This window comes from Peromyscus maniculatus, chromosome 1 (genome assembly GCF_049852395.1).
Source record: "Peromyscus maniculatus bairdii isolate BWxNUB_F1_BW_parent chromosome 1, HU_Pman_BW_mat_3.1, whole genome shotgun sequence".
Taxonomy (NCBI): domain Eukaryota; kingdom Metazoa; phylum Chordata; class Mammalia; order Rodentia; family Cricetidae; genus Peromyscus; species Peromyscus maniculatus.
Window position 1 is genome coordinate 184689082 of NC_134852.1, and position 23625 is coordinate 184712706.

The following is a 23625-nucleotide window of genomic DNA, read 5'->3' on the forward strand; positions in this document are numbered from 1 at the left end:
AATGGAGTGTATCTGTTAGGCCATGACTCAGTGTACCCAAATTATAAGGACGGCTGTTTCCACTCGCTAAAGAGCCTTCGGGATCAACAAGCATATAATTTTGAGGTGTTGTGTCAGCTCTAGTCTCATCAAAAGCATACTAAAGGCCCAGGATTTAAATTTCTGGGGAAGTAAGTCCCTTTCCAAATTTATGGCTGTGATGTGTCCTGCTTATTTTCAAACTCTAACAAGAAAGGGGGGGGGGGGTGGGGGCTTCAGGAGGTATCCCGCAAGCAAAGGCCACTTTCTCGGGTGTCCTTGAGACTGAAGGTTCTGAGGCCACATTTTGAAAACACACAGTAAAGGACGAGACCAAAGCCATCGACTGAAGATTCTCTTGGCAGAACCGGGACTAAGGCTTGATGGGGGCTCAATTAGCACACCATAAAACCCAAACAGCCCAGCAATCTTTGACGTCGGTTCCCGAGGCGCCAAGCTGCCAGACAGGTTCCACCTGCGCCGGATGTCGCACGCTCCTCGGGGTTTTCCATCCTTCCACCTGTGCACACCCACCGCGGCTCCGGGATCCTCCGCCTCACTTGCTCAGCGCTGCCATCGGGACAGCACTATCGCTCTCAGCGGTCCCTAGCCGGAAGCGCACCCTACTCCCGCCCCCCTCCGCCGGCGGATCCGGAAGTGGGGGTCGGCAGCCGCGCGCCGCCCTCCGCGGGCCCCCGGGCAGGATGCTTGCTGGCGCCCGCAGCCACCTCCGGGCCTCGGTAGCACCCGCCGCGGTCCTGGCTGCGGCGCTGCTCTCGTCGTTCGCGCGCTGCTCTCTCCCGGGGCGCGGCGACCCGGCGGCTTCGGTGCTCAGTCCCTACTTCGGCACGAAGACTCGCTACGAAGATGTCAACCCCTGGCTGCTGGGCGACCCGGTGGCGCCGCGGCGGGACCCGGAGCTGCTGGCGGGGACCTGCACCCCGGTGCAGCTGGTCGCCCTCATCCGTCACGGCACCCGCTACCCTACGACCAAGCAGATCCGCAAGCTGAGACAGCTGCAGGGGCTGCTGGAGACCCGCGGACCCGGGGACCGCGGCAGCGGAGTGGCCGCCGCGCTGGTAGAGTGGCCGCTGTGGTACGATGACTGGATGGACGGGCAGCTGGTGGAGAAGGGGCGGCAGGACATGCGACAGCTGGCACTGCGCCTGGCCGCCCTCTTCCCAGACCTCTTCAGCCGGGAGAACTACGGCCGCCTGCGGCTGGTCACCAGCTCCAAGCACCGCTGTGTGGACAGCAGCGCCTCCTTCCTCCAAGGGCTTTGGCAACACTACCACCCGGGACTGCCACTGCCCGACGTCTCAGGTGACAGCGCGGCCCGCCTTCCCCAGATCCGGACCCCCAAGGCAGCCTTTGCTCACCTCCCCTTTTGCAGCCTGATGTCCCCTGCTCAGCCCCACCCCCGTTTGCGGTCTCGGGGCGCAGGATGTTGTGGACTTGGTTGTTGCTGCTGTTTTAATACGTACGCTCGTTTAGTCACTCATCAGATGTGGATTCCTAGCTTTTTCTGCGTGAGGAGTGCTGTGCGGGACGCTAGAGATCCACCAGGAAGGAGGAAACAAAAAACCAAAAAGACAGTATCGCTCCCAGTTTTATATTCCCCATTCCCAATCGTGTTATCCCCCTGAGCGCCAACCTTTCCCTTCCTGACAACTAGTTTAACAACTGGGCGCATTTTTTTTTTCTCTTAATAATATAGAACTTTCTCTCCCCGCTTTGCTTATTAGAGTGGGACTTTTTTTTTAATCATCGACTTTTCAGGTGTTTCAACATTTACATTCTGTTTTAGGAAGCCGCTCCTCAAATCCTCTCTCTGCCCTGCTGTCGCCTTCTGTTTTGTTCTTGTGTGTATTGTAGCATTTCCCGCGTTGTAGCTGTGGTACGTGCTCACATGCACCACCCTACCAACTTACTCTATCATTGTACTGTGTCAGAATTTGGGAGCTCTTGGGGTGGAATCCTCTCGGTGTGCCTCCTCTGCCCTTACATAGTTTATGACTAGTCAGGCCAGAATCCTTGTTATCTGTAGAGGGTTGTTTTGTCTATTGTGTACATCTGGACTTCTGAGAAAGTCGACAAAATCAGATTGTAGGTTTCCACAGAAACAGAACAATTTGATAACACAAGTGAGAGGTTGTTCTTTGGGGCCATATAGGAAGATGACAGAGTTCTCTTATTCATGATGTTTCTATAAGAACTATAATCCAATTGGCAATTAGAGTAGACAGGATTACCCTTTGGGGGAATATATTTACATATATTTATATTTTTGCACATATATCTAACATAATATGGTCTAACTTGTTTTTTTCATGTTCATATACAGAAACAATACTTAGAATCATACAATACAAGAATACAATAATAAAACAATACAAGAATGATGATTGAGATGTTTTGAATATAACTGGGAAAAGGCCCAGTTGATGAATGCTTCTCCAATAAATATTTGTTGCCAAGTTGTGGGAATAATGTAACCTATGCTAAACAGAAGCCCCCTGAACTTCAGGCCGGAGAGGAGCCAGAACAGAGGTGCCTGGCTTTTGACATCCAACAGTAGACCCGAAATGTCGCCATTGCTTTGCTGGTTTTTGTAGTTTTTGTCAAAACAGACTATTTTGTAAAGTAACACAGCTTGGAAAATTAGTTGAGAAAATGAAATGCTCCACGTGGAGTTTTGCTTAGCAGGGAGAAGCAGACCTCTCGAAGTCTCCACCTGATATCTGGAAACGGCTGGATTTTCGTCTGCTTTCTGAGGGTACCTGTGCTGGAGGGAAGCCGTGGCTAATAACAGTTGTGCACTTTCTGTACTTCCCTGATTTTAAGAAAACATTTATTTATATATAGGTTTCCTTGTATTGAATAGTATTGCTTTAACTCGTTTCTTTCAGTCTACTTTTTTAGTCTTTTTAGCATATTGGCTCATGCATTAGAATTGTTAGTAAAGAAGCTGTGCTGGCGTGTAGCGAATGGTTAGAGAGCTGGCCTAGCGTACAGAGGCCCAGAATTGGTTCCCCAGTACCTAACAAAATCAAAACAACCCCCCCCCACACACACACACACACACAATTCTTTTTGGGACTGGAGAGATGGCTCTGTGGTTGAGAGTATTGCTCTTGCAGAGGACCCAAGTTCGGTTCCCAGTACCCGTTTCAGGCAACTCTCATGTGTCTGTTAACTCCAGCTCCCCTGGATCTGACTTCCTCTTCTGGCCTCCACCAGCAACTGCATCTTCTTGGTCTTGATCAGTGTATTTTTTTCCCCAGACACAGCTTAATAGTTTGTTAAATGTTCCCTTTCGAACTTTAATTTTTCAGTCATTTGAAATTGTCACTTGTGCCAATGATTTATGTACATCTGCCTTTTTTTTTTTCATTTCAGATATGGAGTGTGACCCTCCAAGAATTAATGATAAACTAATGAGGTTCTTTGATCATTGTGAGAAGTTTTTAACCGAGGTGGAAAGAAATGATTCAGCTCTTTATCATGTAGAAGCCTTCAAAACTGGACCTGAAATGCAGACGCTCTTAAACAAAGTTGCAACTACTTTGCAAGTGCCAGTGAGCAGTTTAAATGCAGGTAACAGATCTGTCATATCTCATTTAAATGCTGGTTTAAACGGTTTGGAAGTGTTAACTGTAAACAAACAAACAAAACAACAGTTACTCTTCTTAGGGTTCACGATTAAATTTATGTTAACTAAATAGTATGTCTTGGGTCAGGAAAATTATATACCACATGCTTAATTTTATTTTCATATTCTTTAAATCTTTTATAAATTAATATATAAGGTTCTTAAATGTTAAAACCTGCTATACCTGGCTTGGTAAAGTGTTTTTGTTTGTTTGTTTTGTCATTTGTTTTCTGGTTAGGCTACACCACCTCATAGTTTAAGAGCTAGAACTGAGACTCCAAATGAACCATGTCATGTCATCAGATACACACAGTGTTAACAAGCCACTCTGTTTTATTAGGTGTTGTGATGATAAAACCTTCCTCTTTAGAGAAGCCAAAGTTTCCAGTGGCTTTTGTGTATATTCTTAATGAATATAAAGATAAATCTTTTTTAAAAGATTTTTATTTTATGTGTGTGTTTTCTGCAGGTGTGTGTGTGTGTGTGTGTGTATGTATGTATGTGTATCATATGTGTTGCCTGGTGGTGCCTATAGAGGCCAGAGGAGGGGGTCAGATCCATCCTCTGGAACTGATTACAGACCATTGGAAGCTCTCATGTAGGTGCTGGGAATAGAACCTGGGTCCTCTATAAGAGCAACTAAGTCTTTTAATTGCTGATCCATCTTTCCAACCCCAAAATGTAATTTTTTTTGTTAAATATATTGCCTCAGGAGTTCTTTAAACTGAACTGATATGGAATGTGTATAATATCAATTAATTAATCTTGGTCTCATTTTCCTTTGGGAGAGGAAAAAACAGTAAACCGAACCAAACCTCAGAGTAACGGTAGCAGCCCCTGCAGCTGACACCTCATCCCTTCTCTCCCTGACCTGTCCAGCTTTAGATGCCCCACTTGTTTACTAGAGAACCCGGTGTTTGGCCCCTCTTGAGCAAAGCCTCTTTGGTAGCCCAAGTACTAATTCACGTATGCCTTTCTTTAGTACCTGTTGGTGTTTAAAGTAAAGCAGTTAGCACTAGAACCATCCCTGGCGCCTTATTCTGAAATCTGCTGAAATTTCTTGGGCAGCTGAGTTTGGAAAATGCGTCTTATTACCACGTTACCAAGCTTTTGTTCCTTGCTAGTGTGGAGTGTCCTTTCCTCTGCCTCTGCTTGGGGTCTTCATCTTTCTCCTGCCCCTTCTCTCTGTTCTTTCTTTTCAGTCTCCTTTGGTCCTCTCTCACATTTTATGTCTCCATTTATGTACTTAGTAATTATAATATGAAGTGTTTTGTAATTTTTAAAACTGATAGTAAATATGCTATCATTATTAATGTTCAAGTGAAGACTAAAACACTTAAAACCGCCGGGCGGTGGTGGCGCACGCCTTTAATCCCAGCACTTGGGAGGCAGAGCCAGGCGGATCTCTGTGAGTTCGAGGCCAGCCTGGTCTACCAAGTGAGCTCCAGGAAAGGCGCAAAGCTACACAGAGAAACCCTGTCTCGAAAAACCAAAAAAAAAAAAAAAAAAACACTTAAAACTTTGGCTCTCTTTTTCTACCCTTCTAAAGATGTCAATGTGGAGTTCTATTTAATAAGTCATTGGGTTAACCTTTGGTTGGGTTTGCCACACAACTTGCACTTAGAAGCCAGCTAGGTTTAAAAACTGCCATTTCCAGCCTGCTTCATAGTCTCATTGGACAGAAATGTCCCCCTGGCGGTTTCTTCTGGTGGTTACAGTTGTCTGTTTGCATTGTGCAGGTCAAGCCTTGATCCCCTGATAGTCTCGTCTCGAGAAATACTCCATTTTTTTTTCAGCTGTGTGTGTAACTGTGCTCATCATATTCTATGGGTATGTAGTCTTTAAAAACTAGAGACGCTAGTAACCCACAAATTTTACCTGTTTTCTCCCCCAGACTTAATTCAGGTAGCTTTTTTCACCTGTTCATTTGACCTGGCAATTAAAGGTGTCCACTCTCCCTGGTGTGATGTGTTTGATGTAGAGGATGCAAAGGTAAGTTTCGTTTGTATTTTTCCCCCTTGTGGTTTTTAGTCATTAATTGAATTTTCTGTTGTTTACTTAAAGCAGTGTTGCAGAAAATAAGTAATATTTTATAAGTAATGTTTTATATATTTAATAAGTAATAAATAAGGGGATATAAACTGCCTGTGACCTAAATAAGGATGCTTAAGTAGGTAAATAATTTGGGTTCATAGAACTCAGAAAAACATTCCTTTCATGGTAATTTGATTTCTAAGTGCCCCCCCCCCCCCCCCCCCCCCCCGTCCCAATTAGAAACCCACTGCTGGGTGAGGTGGAGGGCTAATACAAAACCGAGTTATGCTCAGAGAGGACCATTTCCCAGACCTGATTCATCCCTTGAATTCATCAAATTCATGAGAAATTGAGGTCTAATCATTTGACTAAGAGGTGCCTGGTTCCACCTGGTGGTGGCAGTGGCGTACCACAGTTTCTGCTTCATTTCCCTGCAGTCACCTGACGTGAAGGAGTACAGAAACCCTTTGGTGACTTTAAGGGAGCTGGATGTTGCCTGATTCTTGAGTGCTGGGGTCTAGAACAAATGGATTAGGGGAATATTTTGGATCGTCCAGGATTATAGACTTCTGGACCTTTGTTACTCCTTATTACATAAAACATCAGTGTCTCATATGGGAATCGAGCATTGCTCCCAACTTACTTAAATTCTAAAGAAATATGCTCCTTACCAAACAGAGCAGGATTTCAAGCACATGAAGGTGCTTCATTTTGTTTTGTGGAGGCTTAGGTGACCAGCAGCAGGTCAAAAAGGTTATGCCATGGTTCTTGGACCAGTGCCGGAGGGGCTTGTGGGGGAGTTGGGAAGAATGGAGGCTGCTGTAAGGTGCTGAGAGCCAGAGCAGATAGGTGTTTGTTGTTCCCCTTTGTGCTCTGAGTCACTGCTGGATGGCCTGCTTTTTCTCATCCCCCAAAACCTGTAATGGACTCCAAGCTCATTAAATACCTACTGCTGGCAGAATTGGCAGGGCCAGTATAAAGCCGAGTTAGCCTCAGAGAGAACGTTTTCCCACAGACCTGAGTCTATACCATTGTCCCAGTCCCGTTTCATGTTTAGTTTTCTCAGTTAGCTACAAAATAATGGGTTTGACTCTGTACATATATCACAAATTCTAACTTTGCTTCTCCTGCCCTCTGCCCTTCCCTGTCCTCCTCCCCATTCTCTGTCCACCCCAGCCGGTTTTCTGTTTTCTGTGTAGGAGAGGAAACGTGAGTGAGATATTTGTCTTCCTCCCCCGTTGCCCACTTCTGTTCCTTATCTCTACACCCTTTAGATTTCTTCCCCCCCCCCCAACTCCCCCTTTAACTGGACACTTTTAAAATGAAAAGAGCACCATTAATAATTTTACCAATATAAATACAAAGAAATTTCTGGTCACCATTCACGTACGTCAAAGCATCATCTCCTTTCCTCCAGGGGAAAATCATAACTGAGATGATTTTCAATATTATATAAATGATGAATTTTGGTAATAGAGAAACTTCATGTAACTGAACTTATTGCCCGGGTTACTGTAGTTGTTGAAACGTTTAGGATGTAATTGACTTGGTTGCCTGTTCTTTCCTGTTCTGAGTGGCTTTGTCCATGCGGTCCCTTGTAAAGGCGGACAGTGCGCACTGCTTTCCTTGAGGTGGCCATGACCTGCCTCTGCTGACCCATGTCTCATCCCCTGCGTGCACTGCCCTCACCCTCCCTTGTTCACTTCCTCTTCTCTCAAACATTTTATTCTTGCTTTCTGTACATCCTTTTTTCTACTGGTAGGTAATTGATGTACGGCAGAAATCTGACACCACATTTGTTAAATGCTGTGTGTGTCAGGATGCCTCTAGAACTTTTTAATGTTAAAGACTTGTCTTTTTCCTTTTATAATTACACATCTCTTATTGCTTGTAAGTCTTCCCTTTTATCTGATCTGAAAATTTTCAAACTGGTAGACACTATAAGAATAACATAATGAGCACTTGTACATCTAAAAAGATCATCCTCCTACAAGACCATAAATATCTAACCATTTGTACCATATTTTCAGATATCGTAGTGTATATCCTAACTGTAACGTATAACGACCCAACTCAGTTTTCATGGGTGTCTTAATGAAGCCCTCTGGAGCTGTTCTTCTTAAATTCAGAGTCTCATCAAAGATTGCTCATCTGTTTGGTGGCATGTCTGTTTAGCCTCCTTTAGGCTAGAAAAGCACTCCAGCTTTCTTTCATCTGCCATGCATCGGCGTCCTGTAGGAATCTAGACTTTTTTTTCTGCAAAATGTCTTGGATGTGCCTGACTTTTTACTTACATAAATTCAGATTAAATATTTTTGACAAGACTTCTACTTGAGATACTTCACATCCTTGATACATTCGGTCATTTGATGAAAATGTTGCCTGCCAGGTTTGTCTGTTGTGGCTACACCTGTACACCTTTTGCTCTGTGTAATCAAAGAACTCATTGAAGCAGCATGACTTGACGATTTGAAATACATGTTTAAATAAATTCTGAGTGTATATATGTGTGTGTGTGTGTGTGTGTGTGTGTGTGTGTGTGTGTGTGTGTAGAGAGGGGGGGGGGAATTAGTTAAATTTTTTCACTCAAAATACATTGTGGCTGGAGAGATGGCCCAGCAATTAAGAGCACTCGAAGTGCTTGCAGAGGACTCAGATTCATCCACATTGTGGCTCACAACCTTCTTTAACTCCAAATCTCAGGGTCTAATGCCTCCTTCTGACCGCCAAAGGCTCCTGCTCATACATGGTACGCGCGCTCATGCACACACACACACACACACAAATCATTCAAGCACACACTCATGCACATACTTTTCTTAATTTAAGAAAAAAAAATATAAGGGTGTCTTTTAAGTATTCTGTGTTTCCTTTTCCAGTAATTTGATTAAAAATAATTTTGTTTCTTACAACTTAGCATTTACACTATGCAGTAGGTTTACTTAGTGAAGTATTTACAGATGAAATAGAATTGTATGAGGGATTTACTTGAGGATAATCCATTGGTAACTAGAGCATAGTTGAAACAATTGACTAAGGGTTGATTACTGGTGAAGCTGGATGGTGAGTACACATGGGTTTATCATACTACTGTTGTATATTTTTATGTTAGAAATTCTCCCTTGAAATGTTTGAAAAGTTAAAATTGATGGCTTGGTGAGAAGGTTCAGCTAGGAAAGGTGCTTGATGCCAAACCTGACAATGTGAGTTTGGTCTCCTGGAGTCTGCGTGGTAGAAGGGGAGAGCCACTCCCTGCAAGTTGTCCTCTGACCTCCATTCTTGGCATACACCTGCCCATTCACACACACACACACACACACACACACACACACACACTAAACATATAACAGATTTTAAATGAAGAGACATTTACACAATTCTGAGAATTGTGGAAATTTTTAGTTATACAGGACTTTGTGAAATGTTGATTTAGCAAACAATTTATTTAGCAAACAATTGTTTGTGTCAGATATTTGCTTAGAACTGAAAATACTGATGCAGGATAAGCACAAGGAACAAAAGATGTTAATGTACGCTCTCCTGTGGTGATGCGATAGTTAAGACAGAAGTCACCCAGAAGTCGGTTTAGCAGCAGCCAGGCAGGCCTTACAAAAGAGAGGGTGCAGAGCCAGCTGTTGCCTGTTTGACAGCTCTGCACCCTCTTCTGTTTAAATGCATCTGTCTTCCCCGTTCTGTGGTCAGCTTTGTGTTTAAGATTTTCCTAAGAAGTCATCTCATTATCCAGATCTGCCATCTGGTAAACCTGCCCCTCCACATTTAAAGACTCAACTTCTCTTTAGATCCTCGACTCTAGTTTTTGTTTGCTCCTATTTTCCCAAGTCAGGGAGCTTATACTTTGCTATAAAAGTCTGTTGTACCTGCATTTTCAAGGTTTTTATGACGTATTAAGGGTGTACACATGGTAAGTTTTTTGTGATGGTAATTTGCTACTGTTTTTATTCCTAATTCTATTGTTTTATATCTGAGTTGACTTAATATATTTTCACCTAGTTCCTTTTATGTTGAACCTGTCTGTACATTGTACTAACTTTTTCCCTTTGGTTGACTTAAATGTGTTTTGTTTGGGGCTCAGCTCACTGACCTAACTCGGCTCCTAAACTTTGATTAACTCTTCTGAGAATTCTTATTAGTCAGGGAATCTTACATTTCTGGAACTGTATTAGAAATGACTTTTGAAATGTTCCTGTTTAGGTCCTGGAATATTTAAACGATCTGAAACAGTATTGGAAACGAAGTTATGGCTATACCATTAACAGCCGGTCAAGCTGCACCCTGTTTCAGGATATCTTTCTGCACCTGGACAAGGCAGTCGAGCAGAAGCAAAGGTAAAAACGTCTTTAAAAATGGGGAGTTCATTTGCAACTTGGTGTTCATAAGCTTCTGGAAAATATCTTATAAAGCATGATTTTTTTTGTGTGTTTAAAAAAAAAATACGGTAATTGATACTGCCCAGTCAATATGCTAGTTTTATTGAAGTCCTGCTGTGTATTAGACTTGTTTTTTTCCTCTCACCATTACATGTCTAGTAAAGGGTTTGACAGGAATTAGGGGAAAAAACCCTAATAAAACCCTCAACTAGGTTAACTATTTGGTTTCTGCTACCAGAAACATTAAAAAAAAAATACCATGTGTTTGTTTGTTTGTTTATTGTGCGGATGTCAAGGAATGACTTGCAGGAGTTGATTTTCTCTTCCATCATATGGGTTCCAGGTATTAACCTTGGATCATCAGGCTTGGTGCCAAGTTCTTTTACCAGCTGAGCCATATTGCTGGTCCAACCAGAAGCTTCTGTGGGGATTTCAAATAAAGATAATACTAACGATAAGAGTTAACGTTTTCCTGTTTGACTTTCTGAATGGCTTCCGGCTTTATGAGATAACAGACCTTTCCTGGTTGGTCATTGTTCATTGGCTCAGTGTTAAATCTAAGGGATGATAAATTTATAATTGCATCAGGAGGCTCTTAAATAACTTTGTAAGGCTTGTTATTATGATTTAATTCTAGTTCAAAGCTTAAGTAATAAAATTTTATCAGTAGTGTTTTAAAATAAATAAGAATTTCTGTATACTGAAAATTCAAGACAGTACAAAGAGAGAAATTTCAAAATTGCAAGGCATAGCATATTTATGAATTGCAAGACCCAATTATTGGTTGAGTAGAATTCTTTGGGTTTTTTGTTTTGTTTTGTTTTTCTTTCTTTCTTTTTGAGACAAGGTCTCTTTATTATGTAGCTCTAGCTGTCCTGGAACTCACTAGGTAGACCAGGCTGGTCTTGAACTCACAGTCCCTGCCTCCCAAGTGATGTGATTAAAGGCATGCACTACCACATCTGGCTATGGTTGAGTGGAATTCTTATAAAAATCCCACAAGTTTCTTTGTAAAAATTGAGAAGTTCCAAAATTTACACAGGAATTTAAAGGATCTATAGAAATAAAAATAAGTTTGAAAAAGAGCAAAAGGATTTGTCATACTTCTATCAGAACCTACAGAAAGCCTGGTGTGCTGGTGTGCACCTGGTGTGCTGGTGTGCTCCTGGTGAGCTGGTGTGCTCCTGGTGTGCTGGTGTGCTGGTGTGCACCTGGTGTACTGGTGTGCTCCTGGTGAGCTGGTGTGCACCTGGTGTGCTGGTGTGCTCCTGGTGAGCTGGTGTGCACCTGGTGTGCTGGTGTGCTCCTGGTGTGCTGGTGTGCTGGTGTGCACCTGGTGTGCTGGTGTGCTCCTGGAATCCCAGCACTTGGAGGCTGAAGCAGAATTATGAGTTGGAGGATCATCCTGGGTTACATAACAAAAACCCTACCTCAAAAGATACCCTCAGACATAATATAGTCAGATAGATCAAGGGATACAGTAGCATCATGAAATAAACTCATATATAGTAGTATATCCATGGGTTTCCTTCCTCAGTATTTAGTTAACTACATGTGTAAATTCACATGGGCACTGAATATATGCAGATTTTATTTGTCATTATTCTCTGAATAATACTGAATATTAACCTTTACAGAGCCATTAGAAATAATCTGGAGATAATTTAAAGTATATGGCAGGATAAACATGGGTCATATGTAAATATTACAACATTTTATATGTGAGTTTCTATGGGGGAGTCCTAGAACCAATTCCCCATGAATACTGAAGAACAACTATGTGTGTTAAATTGTTTTAAAAAAAAAAGATGCCAAGTCAATACTATGAGAAAAGGAACACATTTTTAGTAGATGATGCTGGGACAGTTGGACATCTGTGTTAAAAAATAAGATACTTAGACCTTTCCCACCATAAATAAGGAATCGTAGATTTTAATGTACAGCCTAAAACCATAAATCTTCTGGAAAGAAAATAAGAGCAATGACCTAATTGTAAAAGATTAAACTCTCAGAAGAAAACATTCATGATCTTGGATTGAGTGAGGCTTTCTTAAATGTAACACCCAAAACATGATCCATTAATAACAATTCATAAAATAGGTTTATTACATTTTAAACTATTCTTCTCAAAGGATACTATTGGAAATAGAAAATATTTGCAAAACTTAAATGTGCATAAGAATTTGAATCCAGAATATATAGAGAATTATGTCTTACTTAATAAAAGAATCTGGTTTTTTTAAAAAGGTATAAAAAGAGTTACAGGTATAGTGGTAGAATCTGTACTTAATAAGTCCTGTGTTAAATACCCATTATGCCCCCTCCCAAATGAAAAAGAAGAGCAAAGATTTAAACAGACTTCATTTTAGAAGCTACATGGATGGCAAGTACGTATATGAGAAAATATTTATCAGCATTTTCCATCATCTATCATCATGGATATCAGTGCCACAGTGAAGTACCACTAATATACCTCCTAAACTGGAGGAAATAAGAGGATCAACCTTCTTCGTGGCTGACAGAAATGTAAAATATCACCCTTTCTGGAGAATATTGGCAGTTTCTGACATTAAACATCTATGTGACTGAGCAAATCCATCCAAAGTATCTGCTCAGTAGTAATGTATGTCTTTTGGTGGTCCCTTATGCCTTGGGTATTTCATATTTTGTAATTAATATGGTTACTTTTTTAGGTTGTGTAATTCGTTAGATGGTGCCACTCTTGTATGGGGTATAATAAATTTGTACTGTTTTTGTCAATTTACTCATTAAAACGGGGGACATTGTCTCTTAAAGTTCTTAGGAATTGTTCACATTCTAGATCATTTTTTGTAAAGTCGGGACTGTGGAGTGTAACCCTAGGGCCATGATCTTTTTAGTGCTAGATATTGGAAGATTATGGGCTAAATAAGGGAGCGTTTATATAAACAGCATGGCTAGTCCTTAAGTTCAGATTTGTATGTCTAACTGGTTTTTTGTTTTGTTTTGTTAGACAAGTTTTCATTGTTACTCTGTGTGAGTCTAAGACATTTTCAGTATACTGCTCTGTCTTCAGTAACTAACCCGATGCCTTGCATAGTTAGTGCTGTATGTGTGTGGTGTAGAATGTGGTGTAGATAGCGGCCCGTCTACAATGCTGCTTTTTCTCCTGTGCTACTTACTTTAGTGCCACATCAGCCTCCCAGACACCCAAGCCACGATACCACATGTCTTTATGGACTCCATCTCCCTCACTTCCTACATCTAGTCTGTTCTTTCCTACCATGCAGATTCTATGTATCAAACTCAGGTTGTGAGGCTCGGAGGCAAGGGCCTTTACCCTCCAAGCCATCTCCTCGGTTGTTTTAACCTTCTAATTTACATTTTTTATACTTTCCAATTCTTTACATTTTATCTTCATCACAACTAACCTCAATTTAAGCTAATTAATCTTTTTTCCTAGATTTAAAAAAAAATTGAATTATTTTCTATGTATATGTGAATAGTAGGTGTGTAAGTACATGTCTGTGCACACATGTAGTAATCATGTGTGTGGAGGTCAGCCCCCAATATTAAGTGTCTTCCTCCACTGTTCCTGATCCTGCTTTTTAAGGTAGGCTCTTACAGGTTGGCTAGGCTGGTTAGCCGATGAGCGCCAGGGATATTCTTGTGTCTGCACCCAGCTCTGGAGGTACAGATGCACACCGCCACACACAGCTTCTTATGTGGGTGCTGGGGAGCTATGCAACAGTTTACCAACTGATACACCTCCTCAGCTCCCTTCCTAGATCTTAGCAACTGCCTGCAAGGCTTCCGTTCAGTTGGGTCTTATTAGCTCCACATTAGTATGTCTCCTTCCTAAGGGACAGTTCTGATCATGTGACTTTAGATAGCTGGAATTTGCTTTATCTCTTTATTGTTCAATTATAGTTAACACAATATACAGTCATCTTTGTATATTTAGTGTACAACTTGCTGAATTCCACATGTGTGAATACCCACTAAATCATTAGCACTGTCTCTTTTTTAAAAATTATTTTATTTTTAGTTATGTGTGTGTATGTGGATGAATGCAGGGTCCTGCAGATGGCAGAAGAGGGTGTTGGATCCCTTGGAGCTGGAGTTACATGCATTGTAAGCTACTCAACATGGGTGTTGGGAACAGAACTCAGTTCTTCTGGAAGAGCAAGAAACACTCTTAACTGTGAGCCATCTCTCCGGCCCTCTTTTCTTTTTTATTGATGCCTCTTGAGCTGAATTGTCCCACTAGGGAGATTTTCCTATGGATTTGAGTTTTACCAGTTTGGCTTGTTGCATTGGGAATGTTTTTTGCTGCTCCTTTCCTCCAGATTTGGATGTGTGGCTTCGTGTGTAGCAGCAGCTGACGTTTCGAGCAGCCCCTCTGGACTCCCCAGCTCCCTTCCCTGTGGCTTCTCTTCTCTGGGGTCTGCTCCGTGAGTTCCAGCCAGCGTTACCTCTCTGGATTCTCACTCATCTCAGGATTGCCTTGCCGTGTGCTCTCCCGCCCTCCACCACAGCCGGCAAGCTCTAGGCAGTCAGCCGGGGCAGCTGGTGGGACGAGCTCATTTGCCTGCTTGCTCTCTCACTCTGTCGTCTGTCTGAAAACTGCCATTTCATATCATTCTTCCCACTTCCTAAGACTAGCAGAGAGGATAACAGTAGCCTTGTCCCTGTTCTACCTTCGAGCTCAATTTCTACATGGCTTTACTTAAGAACAAAATATGTTTGAGCCGTTTTAGTTCTAGGCTTACACTGTCAAATGCATGCTTCTCCAGAGACTTACTGCAGTCATATGTGTAAGAAGACTTGTAAACAAAATTTATCATCGCTAATTTTCTTCTCAAAGCTTCTTAGAGCTCCGGCAGTCCCAGCCACGTGTTTGTGCTCTTACATAAGCGTGCAAGTGGTGAGATCTGCCCCAAGCTCCATCTGATATTCCTAGATCGTATTTGGAAACAGAGTTTGTGTAACACCAGTTGCGTGTGAAACATAAATTAAGAGCTTAGAAAGATCTAGCTGAGTACATTTGGGGGAAAACATGCAATTATTAGTTTTTCTTCCTGAGCATTTCCAATTACTTAAGGCATTTTACCCATTTTGAACATATACATAGTCTCATTTCTTGATGTGATTTTAGACTTCTGATTAAATTTTGGTTTGGGTTGAAGATTTAAAATCTCCTCACCGATTTCTATAAGTAAAATAAGGGTGTCCCCTGCAGAGCCGTTTTCTTCCTGGGTAACATAAGGTAACCCATTGACTGCACTGGATTATTTCTGAGATCGATTTACTAGGTTTGTGTAGGAGCTGGGAGGAGGATGGTTCAGCAGGGAGGTGTTTGCCGTGCAAGCACGCACATCTGCACTAGAATCCCCAGAACCCATGTGAACAGCAGGACATGTCAGCACGCTTCCACAACCCTGCACTGGAGGCAGAGACAGGTAGATTCCGGGTTCACCGACCAGCCAGTGTAGCCCGACTGGTGAGTTGCAGGTTCAGTGAGCGATCCCGTGTCAAAAATAAGGTAGAGCATGAGAGTCCACCCGTAACTGAGGAGCTATGGTCAGCTAGTGGCAGCTGGAGGTGAGGGGGACATTCTTCTTCAGTGATGTAGTCATTGGAAGGTGCCTGTGCCCCCATAATCCCACAATCCCATGGCCATGGTCATACAAGCAGCCTTAATTAATATTCATACATGTATATGATCTTTCTTCCGCATATTCATTCCATTACCCTCTCTGGTCTCTTCCCCTTCCTACTGAACCCTTCTTCCCAACAAGCCCCCTCCTGTGTGTGTGAGTGTGTGTGTGTGTGTGTGTGTGTGTGAGAGAGAGAGAGAGAGAGAGAGATCTTCCCTCGTTCCCACACAGGCACATTTACTCCCATTTGCGTCCCCAGTATTGGGCTTTACCATAGACTAGCTCTGGAGCTCTGACTCAGAGAAGGTCAAAAATGACATCCAGACAGATTCTCATGTTATCCTTGGGGTGCAGTCAAGGCAGAAATGGGGCTTTTGGTGCTTTCACCGAGTGCTTGGGCCTGTATGAATTGGAACCAACCAATTCCCAGGAGATGGCTGAGAACTAGATTGAACTCTCTAAGGTTTACTATACAGTTTTAGTGCTTGGAACAATGGCAACATGTTCTTAGAAATGAGCCTTAATTGCTTCCTTATAGGAGTTACTGATTTACCCTTTCTTTCTGCTTCCTGATTGGCTGTGAAGTGAACAGCTCTACTCCACCAGGTCCTGCTGCCACTGGGTTCTGTCCAGTTGCCTCATCCGGGGACTGGAGATGACTAAACTCCCTGAAACCTGAGCCAAAGGAAATATCCCCTTTAAAAAAGTTAGAGACTTTCAGAACTGCGTGCAGACTTTCAGTGGCTTCTGATAAAATCAGATCAGATACTCAAGGACATTTGAAGATGTCGAAGTGCTCACGAGGCCGCAGCTCTCCCTGGAAGCTGTTGGCAGTTAAAGGCTGGTGGGGAAGGGGGGGCGTTCTCTTTAGGAGTGTAGCCACTGTTGAGGCGCGCGGGCTCCAGTCAACAGCCCCTCACCCATGCTTCTGCTGGCAGCCTTGGTACAACCCAGAGGGTCGTGAACACAGAGCACACGGAAAGACGAGAACACAGGAAGGGAAATGGTTGGGAAGACAGACAGAGGGAGTAGGAGACGATGGGACATGGGGATGAAGAGAACATGCTGTGTACACAGGAAAGAGTGCTTTGTACACACGTGCACAAATCGCATATAACTCATCCAGCCTCCCAGAGTTGAGGATCCTACGCACAAACACACACCCCATGCACACATTTGCTGCTCAGGTGTAATTTAGAAGAGAAGCGTGCTATTTTTTTCCATTGAATGCTTCTATTACTTAAATATATCCCCCTAAACAGACATTTAAGTAAATTTTACAAAAGGGCAGGCAGATGTTAGCATGGGCCGCTGTTTATGGACTGTATTAGCTCTTCGGGGGGCACACAGTCCCCTTTTTGACATGGATGTTTCCATGGAGGTCTATGTGTATCTGATATTTTTACCAATCAAGTTTTAAACGCCAAAGTAGAAATCAGTTTATAGAGTGCCACATCCTCTCATTTATAAGTGATGGAAAACATTCTGCTATTCTTACTTGTAAATGGACTCTTGATTTTGAACTTTATGATTTTAAAATAACTAAAAAAAATGTTGTCTTGTTGATTTGAGTTTTATATCCCAAAACTGATTTAAATGCTTTTCTTATGCTTTCTTAGGAGCCTTAAGGAAGAAATCTATGCCCTTGAAGAGCCTTGAAGAGTAGATATTGCTTTGTTATTTCTATTTGTTTATTTTGCTTAAATCTCCAATGATATGCAAGTTTAATTCAGGCTATATGAAACAAAATAATGAAGAAAAACGTATGTTTGAGACTTAAGCAGTTTATGTTCTAAGCTATTGTTAAGCTATTATTAATGGAAGTGCTGTTGAGAGTCAGTGGCCCAGTCTGTCATGGTAGCAAACTCCCAGCAACCCCAGCACTCAAAATGGTTAACTCAGAAGGATCACATGTTAGAGACCTGACTCTTCTGGTTACAGCTTAATTGAAAGTAGGCTAAGTTCACCTTCTTACCCTTAAAACCTCAAGCTAGCTATCCATTAAACTCTTCGGTGCTGTGTTTGAAATGAAAAAAATCAAGAATAAGGTGTAGGGGTGTGTGTGTCATACATGGTAGTACCTGACTGTAATCCCAGTACTAGGGAGGTTGAGGCAGAACGACCAAAAACTAGATACCAGCCTGAGGTAAATAGTGAACTCCCGAAGATATTGGGCTATATTCCCCATCTCTAAAGTCAAAGCGAGAAAAGGTCTGGAAGAATACAGGCGTGGTAGGATGTCTGCCTTGTGCATGCAGAACCCCAGGGTTAACCACTAGCACCACACAGGGAGAAACAAGAAATTCCTAACACTTTTGTTTTCTTACTGTATGCTACTTCTGAGTAAAAAGCCTACGTAGATGGTCCTTGCATTTTATAAATCCTTGGAAGAATTTCTGCCAGTGTAGGAACTTAAGCCATCGTCTTACTCCCTGAAACTTGACATGGGCATGCTTTTGAAATTGGCAGATTCAGACTTGTAGACTAAGGGCCTGAGGACCAAACACTAGCACTCTGCAATCCTTCTGAGCTAGCAGGTGGGATACCATTTCATTCCCAGATGGAAGCTGGTTTGAAATTATTTTAAACCAGCAGTGGTTTGAAATTAATGGTGCCTGATTCCCTAGGTGACTTCTTCTACTCTTCATGCAAGGATTTTCTAACAGGAGAGGAAGTTAAGTTTTGTCCACGTCATTTTTTTAGTTGTTTTGGCTCTGATTGTATGATGAAACTAAGTCATGAGGTACCCAAAATTCTACCTTGGGGTTGGTGCTTTGGGGTATCTGGTGAATTTTACAGTATGTTACTCAGCCAAGTGAGTACACACTGGACATGGTGTTTGTCTTCGGAGTAGTGCGATACACTTATGTTTTAGAAAGAGCACCACCTGAACCGGCCTCCTGGACTCTAACCCCTTGCATCACTAATGTGTATGACCTATGACCCCTGCTGCTGCAGCGCCCCAGCTCTTAGGGCACCGTGATGTCTGCTGTCCCACATTGATTTGCTGCTCTGTGCTGTTTTACTGCTGTAGTTCAGTCCAGCAGCTCTGCAAAGGAAGTGGCTTATCATTGGGTCTGACTTGCTGAATACGTTACTGTGCCCTCAGCTTTCAGCTGCGGAGGCCCTGCCTTCTCCTGTACTCAGTTCAGCAGGTGCTCAAGTTTGTAAAGGCGTAAATGGCGTGAGCTTGCATCCAAAGCCAGGATAGCAAGCCACAAGTTTACTTCTAATGTTCAGGTATTTTCTACCTGAAGGAAACCAATCTTCTAAAATATTTAACTCTATGGCCTATTCTTTAATCGGAGCACTTTTGAGGCAGAGGCAGGCAAATCTCTGTGAGTTTGAGGCTGGACTGGTCTATGGAGTGAGTCCAGTGTATTCCTGTATACAGAGAACACAAGTGTATCTATCCCTGCATTTTGTTCTGTTGTCAGGGCAGGAAGCAGTATGTACACAGTGCTCTCCAGACCTGACCCCCTCCTCAGATGGAAGAATTCCAACAGCTAGATGCTACTGTCTGTGCGAGCCAGAAATACATTTCCTCGTCTTATCTGCCGTTCTCCTCGCCCCAACCCTCGTGAGCACTGAGTGTGGGGCTAGCACTCGGCATGGCTGATGCTTCTGCCACACCTAGCAGATCAGCCCAGGGCGTCTCAGAAAAGACTGCTCCTTTTCACATCTTGCAAAATTGAGTGTGACTGTTTTATTTGGGACCTTTTATTTTAATATGAGCAGCATCACCTTGTTCCCTTTTTCTAGTTACAAGAACATCTGCTTTAGGCTGGATGCTTTGAGCCGCATTAAAACATCACACATGAAGTCATGCTTATTCCTCCTTTCTTATTTGACATTATTTTATAAATTTAAAATATCTTTACTAGGTTTCTATAGAATATATAAACTATTAAATAGTTATTATTTCCTACAAGCACATTTGGAATTAGCAAAATCATGTTCTAACTGCTTTTGAAGATTCTCATTTAGTTTTTTAGACTGTTTATGAGGAATTAGAAACATCTGTACCCTTAGCTATAATTGTAATTATCTTTGTTTTGTTGTACTGGCATATAAGCCAGAAATTTAAAGTTCTGTTTTTCATATATTGCAAACTTTTTCAGTAGAGAGTGTTCTGTATTAGAGGATGATGTATGGTGGCGTTTATAAAAGCTAACACTTTTCCTTGTTGCAAACTGTCTTAAATTTAAATTTTTATTTATGTGTAGGTTTTGCTTGCATGTATGTATGTACACCACATATGTGCAGTGTCCATGGAGGACGGAAGAGGGCATTGGGGCCACTGGAACTGGGGTTACAGATGGTTGAGAGCCATCATGTGGGTGCTGGGAATAGAACCCAGATCTTCTGAAAGAGCAGCCAGTGCTCTAAACAGCTGAGCCATGTATCCAGCCCCTAACTGTCTATAATAATTTATTTTATAAATAAATTTCATCTACTCATAAAAATATCTATTTATAAAATCGATAAATAAATATTTATAGAAATATTTCTATAAATAAATATTTATAGAAAAATATGTTACTTTAAAATTCAATCAAATGCCAGAAAACAGTAATTTATTTGTGGTTTGCATGGCTTCCTTTTATCAATCTAATATATAAACAGTTTGATTGTTCATAAAATACTCAATAAACCTTTTAAAAACTTTTGATCTTTTAAAAAAAGTTACTTTTAATTTTTATGTGTGTGTGCACATGCATGCCAGAAGAGGGCATCAGATGCCCTGGAGCTGGAGTTACAGGCAGTTGGGAGCTACCTGATATGGATGTTGGGAACCAAACTTGGGCCCTCTTCAAGAGTAGTGTGTGCTCTTAACTGTACTCTCAGCCCCACAGTAAATGTTTTAAAGCACCATTTTCCTTAACTTCCTTCTGAAAACGTCATGGTTTTACAATATTATTGGCAGCAAGGGAGACAAAAGAAGAAAATGAGACTTACATTTTTTTTCTATTTAAGCATAAAGAATCTTCAAATTTAAAGTCTGGGTCAGGGGCAGGGATTATAGCAAGCTCAGTGGTAGAACACATGTGTTCCTAGGTTCAAACTCTAGTTCAAATGGATCACAACCTAGGTTTAATTTCTTCTGTAGTTTGGATGTGTTTAACAGGACCCTGAACTCATAATTCATGCTCAGCCCTTTTGATCTCTCCACCTAACATGTATATGCGCGTGTGTTATTGTGTTTACTTCAGCTCTATGGGGACAGGAACAGGTGAATTACTGGATTCTGCTGGTTTCTGGCCTCACCAAAAAAATGGCAGCCTTTGGGGAAAGACCTCTAGTCTCAAAGGAAAATGGCAGAGGCTGGCACTCAGCACCTTCTCCTGGCTTCTACATGTGTGCGCGAAAGTGCACACACATGTATATGCACACACACAAATGGAAAAATACATATTGAGAAAAAGAAAACTTGAAAAGATGAAGGATAACACTTTAAGTGCCTTCATTCATTGGGGAGCGCTCCATGGATCAGTCTCCCAGGCGCTTACCCAGCGCCTCACAGAAAGGCAGTCCAGTGCTGAAGGGAGCACTTCAGGGTCTTCTCAACAGAATGGCCATGTGTTCTACTTTAGATAGATCTGCAGCTCTCCGGATATCCTAATTCCTAGACCTCGACGTTTACTCCCACAGAATTTCAGCCATATGCTTGAATTACTTATATGAAGAACTTTTTTAAAAATAGGAATCATCAAGATGGCTCAGTGGGTAAGGGTGCTTGCCTGCCAAGCCTCACCATCGAGTTCAGTCTGTGGACCTACACGGTGGAAGGAAGGGACCGACTCCTGACATTTGTCCTCTGGCCTCCATGCTGTGGCATTAGTGTGGCGGTGGAGTTTTCCTGCAGCCGCTCTCCAATACACTGAGACTTATATTAATTATAAATGCTCAGCCAATAGCTTAGCTTGTTACTAACTAGCTCTTAAATTTTAAGTTCACCCATATTCCTTATTTATGCTCTGCCACGTGGTGGTACCTTTAGTAACATGGCACATTCATCTCCTGTCCCCTCTGTGTCTGGCTGGCAGCTCCAGACTCTGCCGTTCTTCCTCCCAGCATTCTCTTAGTCTGGCTTTCCTGCCTAACCTAGCTATTGGCCAGTCAGCTTCTTTATTAAACCAATCACAGTGACATATATTCACACAGTGTAAAGGAATGTCCCACAGCATTAGTGAGCCTCCACTCACTTACACACTAAATGTAATAATAATTTAAAAAATTTTAAAGATGGGATTACATTTTAAAATGAGATTAGATACCACTAAGTGTAAATATTATGTCTTATGGCATGAATAAGTTTTCCCTTCAATTTCTCGTTTAAGGTCTCAGCCGGTTTCTTCTCCAGTCATCCTCCAGTTTGGTCATGCAGAGACCCTCCTGCCCCTGCTCTCGCTCATGGGCTACTTCAAAGACAGGGAGCCCCTGACAGCATATAATTTTAAGGAGCAAGTCCATCGCCAGTTCCGAAGTGGTCGCATCGTACCTTATGCCGCAAACCTAATATTTGTGCTTTACCATTGTGAAAATGCGAAGACCCCTCAAGAAGAATTCCAAGTACAGATGCTGCTGAACGAAAAAGTGTTACCATTGGCCCACTCACAAGAAACCGTTGCTTTGTATGAGGATCTGAAGAACCACTACAAGGACATTCTTCAGAGCTGTCAATCCAGTAAAGAATGTCACCTATCCAAGGTGAACATCACATCCGATGAGCTCTGAGAGCCTGGAGACAGTCTCAGTTCCACAGTGATTTCCTGAGGGGTGATTGTGTTTGCAATAGGTAGGCAACTTCTTGACTGAAAAGCTTTCAAGGCCTTGGTGTGATGGTGCACAACTTTAATCCTAGCACTCCGGGAGACAGGCAAGAGGATCTCTGTAAGTTCAAGGCTAGCCTGATCTACATAGTGAGTTCCAGGCCAGCCAAGGCTACATAGAGAAATAGCTATAGATTGCTTGGTACTTCTGTCTTTTCACAGAAAATAATAGTTTCTTTTAGGATCTGGACATACGGGTAAGACATGACTTTCCCTGGAGCAGCTCTCTTCAGGGCTAAAACCAATTCAAGGAAACAGCAGCCCAGCAAGTATTTGCAGAGCTGAAATTGTCCTACCTTAACCAATGAAACTCACTGGGCTAGACCGTTATTAGAAAGTGACACTTGAGAAATGTTGACTACCAAAGCACAGTGTCAGCTGGCTGATCTGTAATTGATTGAATAAGTCAGGGACTTCAGTGATCATGTTGATTCCTTCCTTCTTCTTCATGTACGAACCTGCTAGCACAAATGACATCACTTAGTCATGAACGTGGTAGAGTGGGAGTGAGCCTGACTTCAGAAGAAAGTCTAATGTAATATCCCTAGAGAGGGAATTTGACTTGATACTAAGAACCAGGCTGAAACAAGACTGAAGTGTGGGATATTTGTGTTAAATTATTTATAAAAATATTTAAACACTTAATCAGTAATTTCCTTCAGCCTCCAAGTAGGTCTCGCAGGCTCCTCTTGATTTCATCGGGCCTGTCTCAGGTGTGTAGTGATGATGGTGGGCACAGTAGGCAGACAGATGCTAGGGTTTCTTACGACTATTGCCTGCTGTCTTTTTCTTTCCATCCTGGCTTTCCTTTTTATATTTCATTATTACATAAAGTGTATCTTTTGGTGGTTTGGATTTTTCTTTTTTTTAAATAAAGACTATTCTGGATGATTTAATTGTATAAATTCAAACCTGTTTCACAGAATTCTGAAAGTGTTTGCTACAATAAATAGAGTTCCTGTGACTTTACTACCAAGCCATTTCTTCATGCAGGCGTTGATGGTAAGGGGGTGGAGTTCCATGTGTTTGGCCTGGAGAGAGAAGCCTCGTTTCTTCAAGTG

General features: G+C 42.2%; 1 protein-coding gene across 2 annotated transcripts; it reads left to right on the top strand.

Annotated features, from left to right (window-relative positions):
- The first annotated feature begins 668 nt into the window (after window positions 1–668).
- Minpp1 (multiple inositol-polyphosphate phosphatase 1) lies at window positions 669–23533 on the top strand. 2 transcript variants are annotated; one of them, XR_013048132.1, is made up of 6 exons: window positions 669–1341; window positions 3418–3615; window positions 5565–5662; window positions 9917–10050; window positions 22073–22636; window positions 22676–23533. XR_013048132.1 is itself a non-coding variant. In XM_006996194.4 (5 exons), the coding sequence occupies exons 1-5, from the start codon at window positions 723–725 to the stop codon at window positions 22467–22469; spliced, it is 1446 nt and encodes a 481-aa protein (XP_006996256.1). In that variant the 5' UTR covers window positions 669–722; the 3' UTR covers window positions 22470–23533. The 2 variants fall into 2 exon arrangements, 1 of the variants encoding a protein (XP_006996256.1); XM_006996194.4 differs by having other exon boundaries at window positions 22073–23533.
- The last annotated feature ends 92 nt before the right edge of the window (window positions 23534–23625 follow it).

Excerpts from the sequence above, each read along its gene's own strand:
- Minpp1 (XM_006996194.4), top strand. The coding sequence starts at position 723 with ATGCTTGCTGGCGCCCGCAGCCACCTCCGGGCCTCGGTAGCACCCGCC. Across the intron at positions 1,342-3,417 it reads GCCACTGCCCGACGTCTCAG|ATATGGAGTGTGACCCTCCA; the intron begins GTGACAGCGCGG and ends TTTTCATTTCAG. Across the intron at positions 5,663-9,916 it reads TTGATGTAGAGGATGCAAAG|GTCCTGGAATATTTAAACGA; the intron begins GTAAGTTTCGTT and ends GTTCCTGTTTAG.